The following is a 13,779-nucleotide window of genomic DNA, read 5'->3' as shown; positions in this document are numbered from 1 at the left end:
GATAGGCTTAACCTGGATATCCGCATGCAAAGAAACCCTGCTGTTCAAAGAGGTAGTTTGGAAGGGTATTTAAACAAGAACAAGAGTTCAAGGATGAAGGTTTTGACACTACGTAAGTGAGTCCTAGAACTGGAGTATATAAACTGAATAGCAAATTGGTTAAATGGTTGTGTATATATAATAAAATTAAATTATAGATCTTGATGGTGAGAACTTCCTAAAGAGGAACACTTAGGGTGTTGCTTTTCGGTATATTTAAGTTAAAGTAGGCCTGTTACTGAAGTTGTTAAACTTGCTACTGATAATACTGGAAGCATACCTTGAGTGACTGCCTCTTCAGAAATAAATCTAAATGTGCTAGGAGAGTGGATTGTTAAATGGTAGGTGGGTTTTAATACTAGCAAATATAGAGTCTTGAATTTATAAATCATAACCATGGTTTTGGCTGGGGGGTTCCCCCTCTGCCTGCAGCAGCTGGAAGCTGCAGGGGGGACACCCTCAGCTGCTCACCAGAGGCGTTGAGGCTGTTGCCTGTTGCTGGAACCGTGAGGAGGGCCCCCTCAGGAGTCTGTCACATGTCACTGGAACCTTGCAGAGGGCCTGCTGTCACCTGTCATTGGAACCCCGACAGAGCCCTGCTGGCTGCTAGCTCCAGAGTCCTGCAGCCCCTGGGGTTGAAACAGAGAACGTCAGGGGTCTCTGGAAGTCACAGATTCCGTGACTTCCATAATGTCTGTGACATAAACAAATATAGCATTAATCATAAAGCAACAACTGCAGCAGCCACATTATCCAAAATGCAAAATTTCTACCATTCTTTGACATGTGACCTTTCTGACTGTCAATAGCTACAAATATTGACTTTCCAAATATTCTCTGTGGAGTAGTCATTTGTTGGTGCCCTAAAACATGAGTCCTCTTCCTTCCCCCTCCCTTCCCAATACACATGAGAACAAGGAGTAGATAGATCTGTATGTAGCATTTTGGGGTAGAATTGTGAACTCTTTTCACCAGTCTCGGGTCCTTTCCAGACAAAATGTGGTCCGCCATTATCATACCACCATTCAGAAACATGTAAGAAACCTGAAATATTGCATTAAAAATATTGCACCTGTATTTGCAAAGAAGGGAATAAAATCTGAGCATTTCTGGGGCCACTAAATGGGAGGTCTGTGATTGTGGTTTTCATGGGGCCCCAAACACCAGCTGTGATAAAACCAAAAATGACAGTTATCAGCAAGCTTGCCTTCAGTTAGTCCCTTATGCCAGTGGTTCGCAGATCTCCCAACTGAAACTATTCCCTCTCGCTCCTGTCCATCACACCCTTCCTTTGACATTTACTTGTGATAAATGCAACATGTTTCATATTGTCAAAATCCTTGTCCGAGTATTTTGTTTGATTAATATCTACTACAATGGGAGCCTTAATCCCATTTGGGTCCTTAAGTGCTAATAAATGTGCAAAAACACTAGAAAGAAACTAATTTTTTTCTCAAGTATATTTGTCTCTACAGAGGAGTTGTTCAGCTGCCTTACAGCAACCCATAATATTCTAAACCAGAAGTCTCCTAGCACTTCATGGTGGTCTGTGGGGAACTGGGTTTTTGCACCATGCTGATGTCTCCTTTCCAGGTGTTAAATGGCATCTGAAGGGATCTTATGAACGTGTTATGTACTTTGAGATCTTCTGTGCAAGCAATTTGTGCAATTGCCATGGGTGCTATGACAATGAATTTGAGGGGAGGTAGTCCATGAGACCATGCCTTAATTAAAATATGGCTTGTGCTATGGAAAAATTTAGGAACCGTGGGCCATAACTCTCCCAACATGCATGGGAACTATGAATGTTCTGGGCTCCAGGATTTCAACTTTTTTTTGTGCTTTAGCTTACATCCATGGACTACTGGCTGAAATAAAACCTTTTTCCCTGCAAAAAGACACTAAAAGGAAAATTTTGCACCAAACTTGTCTTAAGCTGGCATTGACATAGAAGGAATCCAGAGTTTATGGTAATGGAATCATCTTGCATTGGTATTGCAGTTTTGACGTTGAGTGGTAGCCCCTATGCTCTTAGCCGCTGGACTTTTTAGTCAAAGATCCACAAGTCCCATACCAAAGTATGCCAGTGTCTCTGGCCTACACAGATACCCTCAGTGTGTCAGCTTCTGGAATTCTGCCTATCCAGTTTACAGAACACTCCTCCCTTCTCCCTCCCCACCCCCCGAAGGCAGAGGAGGGAGCAAGACTTGGCCTGAAGTTCAGTGTTCTAGAACAGGGGTGGCCAACCTGTGGCTCTGGAGCCACATGCAGCTCTTCAGAAGTTAATATGCGGCTCCTTGTATAGGCACCGACTCCAGGGCTGCCGCTACAGGCGCCAAATTTCCAAAGTGCTGGGGGGTGCTCACTGCTCAACCCCTGGCTCTGCCACAGGCCCTGCACCCACTCCACCCCTTCTCGCCCCCTCCCTTGAGCCTGCTGTGCCCTTGCTTCCCCCCATGCCTCCTGCATGCTACAAAACAGCTGATCGGGAGGTGTGGGGATGGAGGGGGGAGCTGATGGGGTGGGGGGGGCGCTACTGATGTATTACTGTGGCTCTTTGGCAATGTACATTGGTAAATTCCGGCTCCTTCTCAGGCTCAGGTTGGCCACCCTTGTTCTAGAAAATATTGACAGCCATTTAGTAGTCCAGGATACACATTTTGAATTTGTAGTACGAATAAAATAGGTTGTAGACCATACAAAACAGCTCTTGAATTTGTGTCGAAAACTGTATAACTATACAACATGTGTTTCTATCTAACTCTATTAAGTTGACTTTTTCCCCGGGATATGTAAATAACTATTTCATAGTAATGTTAGTCTTTCAGACATAGATTATGAACTCATTTGCTCTAAACAGTCCTATTTTAAAAATGACTTATCCACCCTAACTTGGGTGGATAAATACATGTAAGTATTAGAACATGGATGTACCTCTAATGCCTTTTGTTTACAGTCTGGAAGAAATGTCTGCCTGTTGTCTTATACGTATTCAGGTATTTTACACAGAGACATATGTCTGCCTTCAGTAAATATAGGAACGTGCTCTTGGCAATTGTATGTACGCTTAGAACAATATTATGTGTTTAAGACCTTTATATAATGTCAAAATATATAAAGAAAGTTGTATAAGGGAACTTCTTTGTGTTGCAGACTGTACAGTTTGTTCAAGGAATATTTGTTGAAAAATACGATCCTACGATAGAAGACTCCTACAGAAAGGTAATGCAATGAATTAACAGTGATGCTACACTAACCATACAAGACAAAGATCATTTTTGAAACTCTAAAATGAACACTATTTTAAAAAATTAGCAAATACTTGACCATAAAATCTGAATGGTAAGAGCATTAAACACATCTAACATCACTAACTCATTTGACATATATGAAGTGGAAATATTCATGAGTCAATGAACCAGAGCACGTGATTATCAATATGGCTTCTGGTGATGACATAACCACCTTTTGAAGAGCCTACCTAAAGAGATAATGCAAGTACAGCTTTCAAATATTGCAATTTAAGCTTAAATATTTTACTGTCTATAAATAAGTTAATGTGCAATATCGGAGTGGTAAGTTTGATGTCATGATACTGTGCATAAACGATAACACCAATTCAGTCCTAAATTCCTTCATAAAATCCAATCCTGAATGCTCTAAACATTATATAAAAGTTCAGGCAATTATTACACCCTACAGTAACACAGTTAGAAGTACTTGATCAAGATACTTACAAACGGACTAGACCCAAGGTGTTCAAACCCATGTTGGTTGGCTCCAACTTGGTAAGGCGGTTACTAACAATGAACCCTTAAAAGCTCACCTTGTTTATATCCTCCTAATAAGTAATGTCATTGCCAGTTGCTAACTTTAGCTAAGAACCAGTTTGGGGTTGACCTCTTTCCTGTCCCTGAGTAGATACAATTTTAGGATTGGACCCCCTTCAAGATAACATTGGTATATTAAAGGTTACTTTCAGTTTTTAATCATATATCACAAAACAACATCCTTATTTGTCTGTTAGAACCAGTTTGTAACTTCATCTATAATTTAGAGACCCCTTTTCACAGAAATCTTTTCTTATTAACCACATTCTAAGCTTAGCCTTCTCCCCAAAGCTTGTCTTGCTCTAGATGCCACATTTGTTCTATCTTTTGAACCTAATATTTTCAAGGCCTTGTTAAATTTTTCCATATATTTTCAAAGCCTTTCCATGACTGCTAAAACCCCTTTATTTTAATTAAGGAAAATGTATGTTTTAATTTCTACATGGGAGGCATTGAATAGAATAGGATCTGACTCCTACTGAAAGCTGTCTACAAAGGTGGGTTGGTGCCTAGTGTTGAAGTTGGGGAAGTCCGGCTAGAGTTTGTAGTTAGTGCAAGGTTGCATTAGTGAACTCCTAAAACAGTGGTTCTCAAACTCTATACCATAATGAACTGCTTGAGACCATTCATTATTTTTACTTAGAATGAAATATTAAAATAGCCTTACCTTGATGCCCTTTGGGGGGGGGGTGTATAGAGAGACAGCTTATCCAGTTGTGGTAAGACTGATCCAGACAAACTGCAGTGACACGAGTATCCCTTGTCCTGTCTTCAGCTGGGGGGGTAGGCTCACCTCTGACCTGTTCCCTGTTGTTGTCTACCTCAACTCCCTATTGTCAAGGCACTGAAGCAGCTAGCTGATGGCTTTGTGCTAGCTCGGTGATAGAAGGGGAATCATTGAGCGCGAAGAATATCCCAGACTTACTACTTTCCTGATGACCAGGTAGAGTCACTGTAGTGGAAAATTTTACTCATGTGAAATTTGGTCTAGCTCTACGTATACAGGAAATCTAAAAGAATCTTTTAAACAATTTGATGGTACTCTTTTTAATCTCAGCCTTGGAAGTAAGGGGCAAGAATTTCAGGTCCTGTCCAGTAACTGTTGGACCCTCACCACTTCAAAGCACCTGCAGTAAATTACACCAAAAATGCTAGCAAGCATTATAAAGGTGGTGAAATGTTCCTTACTGCATGTATTTAGATTATTCAGTAGATCTCACCTTAGACTTAACATTTGCATATATTTGAAAGATCAGCTTTCAAAAGAAACTAAAGCCACTAGTTATTCTTATGAAGTATGAAAAGGTCAAATGGTCTCACATTAATCTCTGCTTCTGTTAATGAGGGCTTTCAACTAGGCTTCATAACAAAAATTAACATCTGTCTGACTACATGTGGTCCTGGAATGACTAAGAATCCCATGGATTTCTTCTCTGAATGGATCTGATTCTGGAAGTTCTACTTAGTCTGAACAATATCAATACACTTCCTTCAAGCAAGGGCAATAGCAATGACATTCTAACTTGTTTTGTGGTTTCTGTGCTTTTGAAAGCATTGTTTTGGCAATTGTTGTAGTTATGTACACACCTTATTAAATCTTAAGTAATATTAAATAAAAGCTTTACATAAAACAGATTAGTCTGAACTTCAAGTATTAAACTGCTTTTTAAAACTTCAGAATTCAATGACTACAATATCTAAATTATTTTAACGTACTGTTGACTTGAGATTTCAAGCCAAGATGTCTTATAAAGGAAATTGTTGAGTACACCACTTAACAGCATCCCTTCATAGTACAGTAGTGGCTACTGAAAAGGCCTTATTCTCTTCAGAGGGAGAAGAAAATGGACGAAATGTGAAAAAACAATCTTTCCTTCTTAGTTTTAAATAGGCTTCCTTTCTGAACCAAAACTTTAATGACAGGTTTCAGAGTAGCAGCCATGTTAATCTGTATTCTCAAAAAGAAAAGGAGTACTTGTGGCTCCTTAGAGACGAACAAATTTATCTGAGCATAAGCTTTTCACGAAAGCTTATGCTCAAATAAATTTGTTCGTCTCTAAGGAGCCACAAGTACTCCTTTTCTTTTTGAGAATACAGACTAAGTAGCAAGCTCCCTTAAACTTATCAGTTTGCAAACAACTCTGCCAATCCTCCTTCATGGGTGGAGTGACAGATGAGATGGCCCCATATACCTTGAAGGAGAGAGATGCTGTCATATTATTGCACACTTAAAGCAAACTGATAAGTGATAATTCCGTGTTGTAATCTACTGCCACCTCTCCATTGATCCAAATTGCCCTTTTAATGATCATCAACATGCCACTTTAACTTTCTAGCTTTTGATATGTGCTTTTCCTCACAAATATTAAGTGTACGTGCTTGCTGAGAATGCCCATTGGACCACGCACAAACTAGCTGTGTTTTCTGCTTATAGCAGACTGTAAAGATTTATAATACTCTTTAGTATATGGGTATCATTTTCAAAAGTCCCTAAGTACTGCTTTCAAGATATTTAGGCTCCTAAATCACTTGGGCTTCTGAAAAAATAAATTACCTGTATCTCCTGCTTTCAGAGTACATACACAAACTTATTAAAAGCTAGGATCTTATTTTCCCTTACTTTGTCTTGTGTATTATTAGATTAATTGTAAAGGGAAACAAGTTGCCTATTTGACAGTCTTTCTTATTTTGAGAAGAAAAATTTTAACCTGATTTTTGTTTCCTTGACAGCAAGTTGAAGTAGATGCACAACAGTGTATGCTTGAAATCCTAGATACTGCAGGAACGGTATGTACAACTAATTAGCCTCTGTATATATGTATTTTAAATACTTCCAAAATAGAAAAGTGGAATGACAATCGGTGGTACACTAGTTTTTAATCATTCGCTGTACAACACCGACCACATTTACCCTCCCCTACACATAGCTCTCCACCAACCAGTATTTAAGCAAAATTGGAAGTAACACTGCAGAAAGTAAACTGTATGCTGCTTACGATTGCTTTACCTTGTAATAGGAAAACCTAAAATTACATAATATAAGCAATATAGGTCTTGTTAGCCCTCTCTAAGGGATAGTTCACCTCTATGTAGGAGTCTTAAATTTAGCCCAGAAGGTGGTAACCTGATTTCTAATGGGGAATTCTCTATACTAGAGGTCGGCAACCTATGGCATGCGAGCCAAACACGGCACGCGAGCCAATTTTTAATGGCATGCTGCTGTCTGCCGGACCTGGGCAGACAGCAGCATGCCACTAAAAAATCCTGCCCAGCCTGGCCCACTCTTTTCCGCCCACCGGTCTCTCCTTGCAGGGTAGGCAAGCTTCACCCTCCCCCAGCCTCTTCCCCCAGCATGCTGGGTTCCTGCCCCTCCTTCTCTCCCTCCCTGTGGCCAATCAACTGATGGCCCTTGCTACGGAGGGGGAGAGGTAAAAGCGGAGCCTCAGAGCGTGCTCTACTCCGGGGACCTTGGGGAATGGGGTGGAATCAGGGCATATCCCCTCCAGCCCCTGCTGTGAGCTGCTCAGGGCAGGGGTCTGGGAGCACTCCCACGACCCCAGCCCACACCCCCCAGCCCTCTGCCCTGACTCCAGCACCCCCCCCCGCACTTACTCACACCCCATGCCCTGACTCTTGCACCCCACACATCTCCACTCCCACCCTGAGCACCAAACAGGAGCTCCTGCGCACCCCCCCTCCCATTCCCACCTGCACCCCTCGCACCAAATGGGAGCTGCCCACGTAAGCGCTCCACACCCAAACCGCCTGCTCCTTCACCCCCAGCCCTGTTCTCAGCACACTCCCACCCTCAACTCTGTGCAGAGAGAGGAAGAGAATGGCTAGAACCAGGGAGAAGGTAGGTACCTACTCTATGTGGACAGGGCCAGGACTCCAGACTGGCAGCGGGCTGAGCGGGGCCGGCAGGCGGGACCCTGGCTGGCAGGAGCCGGTGGACAGAACCCCAGACCGGCCGCGGGTTGAGCCGCTCAGCCTGCTGCCAATCTCGGGTCCTGGCCGCAGGCCCCGCTCAGCCCGCTGCCAGCCTAGGTGAACAGAAACTCCAGGCCGGTAATGGGCTGAGCAGGCTGGCAGCATAAGATCAGCATTTTAATTTAATTGAAGCTTCGTAAACATCTTGAAAATCTCGTTTACATACGACAATAGTTTAGATATATAGACTTGTAGAGAGAGACCTTCTAAAAAACTTTAAAATGTATTATTGGCACGCAAAACCTTAAATTAAAGTGAATAAATGAAGACTCGGCACACCACTTCTGAAAGGTTGCCGACCCCTGTTGTATACCTTGTCCTCCCATGAGGTATGGTGGTATTGTTTTATTCTAGTCTCTCTTCCTGACAGCCAAAGTTGGGCTTACGTGGGGACTTGTGAGATGTATAGGCTTTGTGGTGGTCCTCTATACAGGAGTGAATTTCACCTTTATGGCCTGATCCAAAAACAGTTTTAGTGGACTCCCATTGACTTCAATGGGTTTTGGATCAAGACTCTTACAGCAGACCTTCCCCCCCACAACAACCGTAACAGCAGACTGGTCCAATAACACTTCCCTGGGAATTAGCAGCAAAGTTCTCCTTAAATGTGTAAAATGAGATGGATTGAGTGGCCTCTTTTTTTCCAAAACAGGTAATGCTTTTATCAGATGTAGTTGTAGCAGGATGATATGAAAAGGCAGAGGCGTGTCTCAGTTGCATTGGCCTTCTGTTGCTTTCATTTTTCAACATTACTCATTCAGAGTTTTATTTCCCTTAAATTATTTCTCTCTAGCTATATTAAGTTTAATTTTTCCTATGTTGAATCTAGTTTAACATTTTCACCAGGTTTTTCATTCTCTGATTCTTTACTATTTCTGTCCACTGGTGTTTTGTCCCCTGTAATTTATGAAAGCTCTGAATGTTGCATAATATACAAACTCTCCAAAACTAGTGCCCTACTGCTTCCTTCATTGCATCATCTTCATTCACTTCAGCAGGGAACTTAACGTCCTGTTCATGTCACCTATCTCCTATTGGGTCTCAGCTTATGTTGATGTCAATCACAAGGTTTTTGGTACATGTTGCAGTCTTAACACTACAATCTGTGTATTGTATGATAAATCCTTACCATTATATAAGTTTCTCTACTGTGTGGTGTTTTGGCTTCTCCTTTACTTAAATGGTTACCCCCTAACATTTAACTCTGTTGTCAGTTAGAATGTAAATGGTGTATAATACATTAATTTATGAACCAAAACTTTAGGTTTAGGCACATTCTTTTTAACACACATCCTTTAGCGTGATTAACTTGGTTTTGTTGCTAAAATTGAGCTGAATAAGTTTAGCCATCCTTTTCTACTTTATCTGCCTAAACCATGGCTTAAATATAGAACTCTGATAACTCAGCACTTCTGTTGGGTTGTTAATTTTATGGTAACTAATTCATAAATTACTATTTTGCTAAAAACTCCTCATTTGTCTGTAACTGGGTCTCCCATGCCCATAGTTTGGAAGAATCCTGAGGGTGGTTTTTTAGAAAGCCCTCCCACCATGGGTTTTATCAAGCATATTCATTTTTTTTTGTAAGTTGACACAGAACACCTGTTTACAGGGTTGTTTTGTTTGACAGAAACAGGGTTTTTACTTGAAACTGTGAATAAAAACTCTTTATTCTAACAGGTTAAGGGAGGAATGAGACCATCAAAATGCTTGTTATGGCTCTTAAGCAATAAACTATAGAACTGTTAACGAGCATAGAAGGGAAGGTGAATGGATGGTGAGTGGAGAAGCTAGTGAGTGAAATGTGCTGTCGTTTAGATATTGAATAGAGGGGTGTGGATGGAGTTGGGAACTATTCTGGGTAGATTGGGTTGTAGGTAACTGAAACTTTCAGATACCTGTCTGTCTATATTGGGCCTATTTTAAGCTATCTGATTCAACATATTCAGTGTTGAATTCACAAGGATGGCTGATTCTCAGGGCTTGTCCCCACAGACAGCGGTGCAGTTGCACCGCTTTAGTGAATCAACTACTAAGCTGACGAGAGACTTGCTTCTGTCGGCATAGTTAATCCACCTCTCTAAGAGTCTACACCAGCAGTCTACACCAGGAGTTTTCCACACCCCTGAGCAGCGTAATTATACCAATGTAAGTACCAAATCTCATTCTAACTGAATGTGAAAAGCTGCAATTGTGGGTATAGGAATTGTCAATCAGTATGAATTTAATTAAAGGTGAAGGAACTGGAAGGAAACAAGTGATTTGAATGGACCGAAGTAATAAGACATTTAAAAGTAAAATGTATAAGTGAAGTATTCATGTAGAAAGGAGTCTCTGTCCTCTCAAAAGGTGTGGAATATCACCAAGATTTTTCAAGATCAAATGTATAATTGAATGTAGCTTCCACTCTTGAAGTGGAAGAACAAAAGATTGAGTTGAATCCTCCAAGTGAGATACTTCTGATGCCAATCTTGTTGAAATGAGCCATGATATACTGGAAGGCCTCAAACAGGAACTTATCTTCAGTATCAGCTTAATTCAAAAACACACACTCTTCATCTTCAGCACCCCAAAATTGTAAAGATCCATGGTGTTCCATAAAATTGAAAACTTGAACTTTATAAGAAAAATTTCAACCTATTAGGTAAACATTTTACTTCAAAGTGGCACAAAATTAGCAGTTTAAAGAAATGACTGAAGCATTTCACCTTGAGTATACTTCTCCACACATTTCAGCTTGCAGCTCCCACGCTGGATGCTGCAGCGGAAGAAAGGAAAAATTAGAGGAAGAGCTAAATTGTAACATTGTGTAAGATGGTTGGTGTAATGTATGAAATGACCCAATAATGTCTACAAGCATCCACATGGGGAAAAATGCACTCCTTGTCACTGCTATTGATTCTTTCCTGAAAAAAGGATAGAATGCTGTTCAAGTAGCTGAAGATGACCTCCAGTAATGCAGATAAGTGTGACAGATCTTTGCCACTTGCTCAGACAGTGAAAATAAAACAAGAGACTTCTCAGGTACAGTCATTCTGAACTTCTGGTATATAGATGTTTAGCACACTATCTAAACCTCCATGGAGAAATAAACATTTAATGTAGTCCTAAAGCATGCAGCAGTTGTAGAATGACTTGAACTTCCACAGTATGCCTCATACATGATAGCATACTATTTCCTGTTGGTATTTGGGACTCTCTGGAAGGCTACATTTCCAGTCAGCTACCAGGTTGTGTCAGTTTACATGGAGTATGAGGACTCTCATCAAAATTTCACACATTTTTATATGAGACTCGGTTCTTTTTGCAACTCTATTCTCTGTAAAGTTCTGCAGGTGCCAGATGCGTGGTGTTGGGTTTTTTGTTTCTTTTTTTGTGGGGGTCCATCTCAAAAGAAATCTGTCTAGATCTAATTAACAAAACTGGAACAATGCAAGCAAGAAAAAATCGTAGAAACTATGGAACCTCTCCATTATTTAGCCAACATGAATGATAAATACCAATGTACTCAGTTTAACCGCATAGAGTGATCAAAACTACTGGGATAAAATCATTCCTATACTAACCATGCTAAATACTGCGCTTATAAGAATCATTTTGGGACAAGCTGACTACATGTAATACAATAATCAAGTGCAATGACATGTAATAAGCCAATAAAGTTGTTTTGAATTTGATCGCATCTCGCATTATTAGGCGTGTAGTGTGTATAAAGTTTAATCCCTGTGTAGAAAAAAAAGTCAAGTTTTGTGAGTTGATCTAGCAGGAAAAAGACACTTTCTGTAGATGAAAAACACCACCTGGAGTCCTACGATCGTTTTCCCAAGACCAGCCAGAGATGCAGCTCAGAAATTGGGCATTCCGTGGTCTATATTGTCTGAGTCTCAAAGATAGGGAGAGAGGGGGGCAAAAGCAGGCAAATCATGTAGGGTGGAGGCAGCACTTACAAAGTGGATCAAAAATGCCAGAGAGAGAAATGCCCCCAAGTGAACTGTTGGTGATGCAGAAGAACTGGCAGTGGCACTGGGTGCTTCAGACATCAAGGCCCGCTGTGGCTGGTTTGAGCACTTTAAAAAATGAGAGGGGGTTGTTATTAAGAAAATGCATGGAGAATTCGAAGACCTGGACATTGGGTCACATGAAGAATGATTAGAAAACAAGTGGATTGAAATGAGATGTGGCTTTGCTGAAGACATTTGGAATGCAGATGAAAATGGAATTTATTTTCAAGCCCTGCCTGATGGCATTCTCACCTTAAAATCAGACAATAAAAAGAGGAAAAGTCTAAAGAGAATTACTATTGTGGTAAACTGTTCCATGACTGGTAAGAAAAAGGACCTTTTTCATAATCTGGAAAAGTCAGAACTTGCAATGTTTTAAAAATGTGAGACGTCCTCTTTGTGCCAGTGCATCTGCCTGGATGATGAGGTACCTATTTGAGTGGCTGAAGGACTGGGATTGAAAGTTGGGCCAGGAAAGGAAAAAGATGTTGACACTAGTGGACAACTGCACAGCCCATGTGACGACAGATGTAGCACTGAGGAATATCTGACTTGAATTCTTCCCACTCTTCACCCTTCAACCATGTGATCAGGGAATTATCAGAACTGCCACAACGTACTTACCATGCAAACCATTTGCTTGTGAATTGCACCACATTGATGACGACAAAGCTACTGCTGTGGAAATTGCCAGGAAGATGAGTCTTTTTAGATGCCATTCTAATGCTTGCAAACACCTAGTATGATGTCGATCCTTCAACAATCTGGAATTGGTGGGGGAGAAAGGAGGTCTGGCCATAGCACCAAGCAACTGTTGAGCCACCAAGAGAATTCAATGCACACAAATTTGGAAGAGTGGATAAACATAATGACAATGCTTTTGTTACACGACCTGTCTCTGAGGACACTGGAACTGAAATCAGAGACCAGTTTGAAGTAAAACCCAAAAACAGTGCAGAGGCAGATGATGATGAGGTAATGGTCCCATCCTTGACACAAATGACAGATGTGATGAAAACTTTGACAAATGGCTATTATACAGGGGCTTCAATGATTTTTAACCTCCTACATCACCTTGAAAAGGAGGTTAATGTTGTGGATTGTGCATTGATCCAGAGAACACTGGACAAGTTTGTAATCACAGTGACTGTCTCTGCATTGTGCATTCACAGACATGCCACTCTGGTGACAGATGGTGACACTGCAAAATAAATATTAACGTGGGTGAATACTTTTAGAGTCCATTTTGTTTTTACATTTATGTTTATGGTATAAAAGTCAGTGTCATGCACTTTCAAACTGCAAAAAACATAAAACATTTTAAAAATTTTGTATCTTTGGATCTTTAAGAGGTGTATAGCCCTGCTAACTTACACTTTGTGTAAAGTAACATGCTGTACAGTGTTAATTGCCTTGAATAAAAGCACCAGCTAAACAATTGGATGATGATGATAGCATATTGCTCAGTTAGAATGCTGGTATGGTTTTGTTTCCATGTTGTATATGTCTAAAGGGTCAATTTCATCTATTCTTTGCAGTTCTGCTTGTAAGAATCAACCACTTACAAGAATCAAATCGTCTGAGATGGATGTGATTCTAGAGCACAAATAAAATAGGCTGAACCCAGAACAGTTAGAAATGTAGCAGATGGGAACATAATCTTTAATTTGTTCCCTCTTTGCTAGCTTTTAAAATGGAAAATCTAGATTTGTACCTCAGGTTCATATTTTCAAATGTTTCATATTTCAGTTAATCAAATAAATGTAAAATAACAGACCAGAAGACTGTCAAGTACAAAAATCTTGTCAATCTTCATGTCCAATGTGCTTAGCACCAATCAAATTTGTTTAGCGCGCTTGAATTGATTTTACTGTAAAAGGATAGGTGCTGCAAAAGCAAATAACTTCGTATAAAAGAAA

The 13,779-nt window shown here is 40.5% G+C and overlaps 1 protein-coding gene across 2 annotated transcripts in view; it reads left to right on the top strand.

Moving 5' to 3' along the window:
* RAP1B (RAP1B, member of RAS oncogene family) overlaps positions 1-13,779 on the top strand; it is a 74,724-nt gene that overhangs the window by 46,673 nt on the left and 14,272 nt on the right. For both annotated transcript variants that reach the window (XM_077833205.1, XM_077833213.1), the window contains exons 3-4: positions 3,193-3,261; positions 6,600-6,656. In XM_077833205.1, the coding sequence (XP_077689331.1) occupies positions 3,193-3,261; positions 6,600-6,656 (126 nt within the window). The remainder of the gene's footprint in view (positions 1-3,192; positions 3,262-6,599; positions 6,657-13,779) is intronic.

This window comes from Eretmochelys imbricata, chromosome 1 (assembly GCF_965152235.1).
Source record: "Eretmochelys imbricata isolate rEreImb1 chromosome 1, rEreImb1.hap1, whole genome shotgun sequence".
In the NCBI taxonomy this organism is placed as follows: Eukaryota; Metazoa; Chordata; order Testudines; family Cheloniidae; genus Eretmochelys; species Eretmochelys imbricata.
The sequence above is the reverse complement of the archived record's forward strand: the minus strand, read 5'-3'. Positions and strand labels throughout refer to the sequence as shown.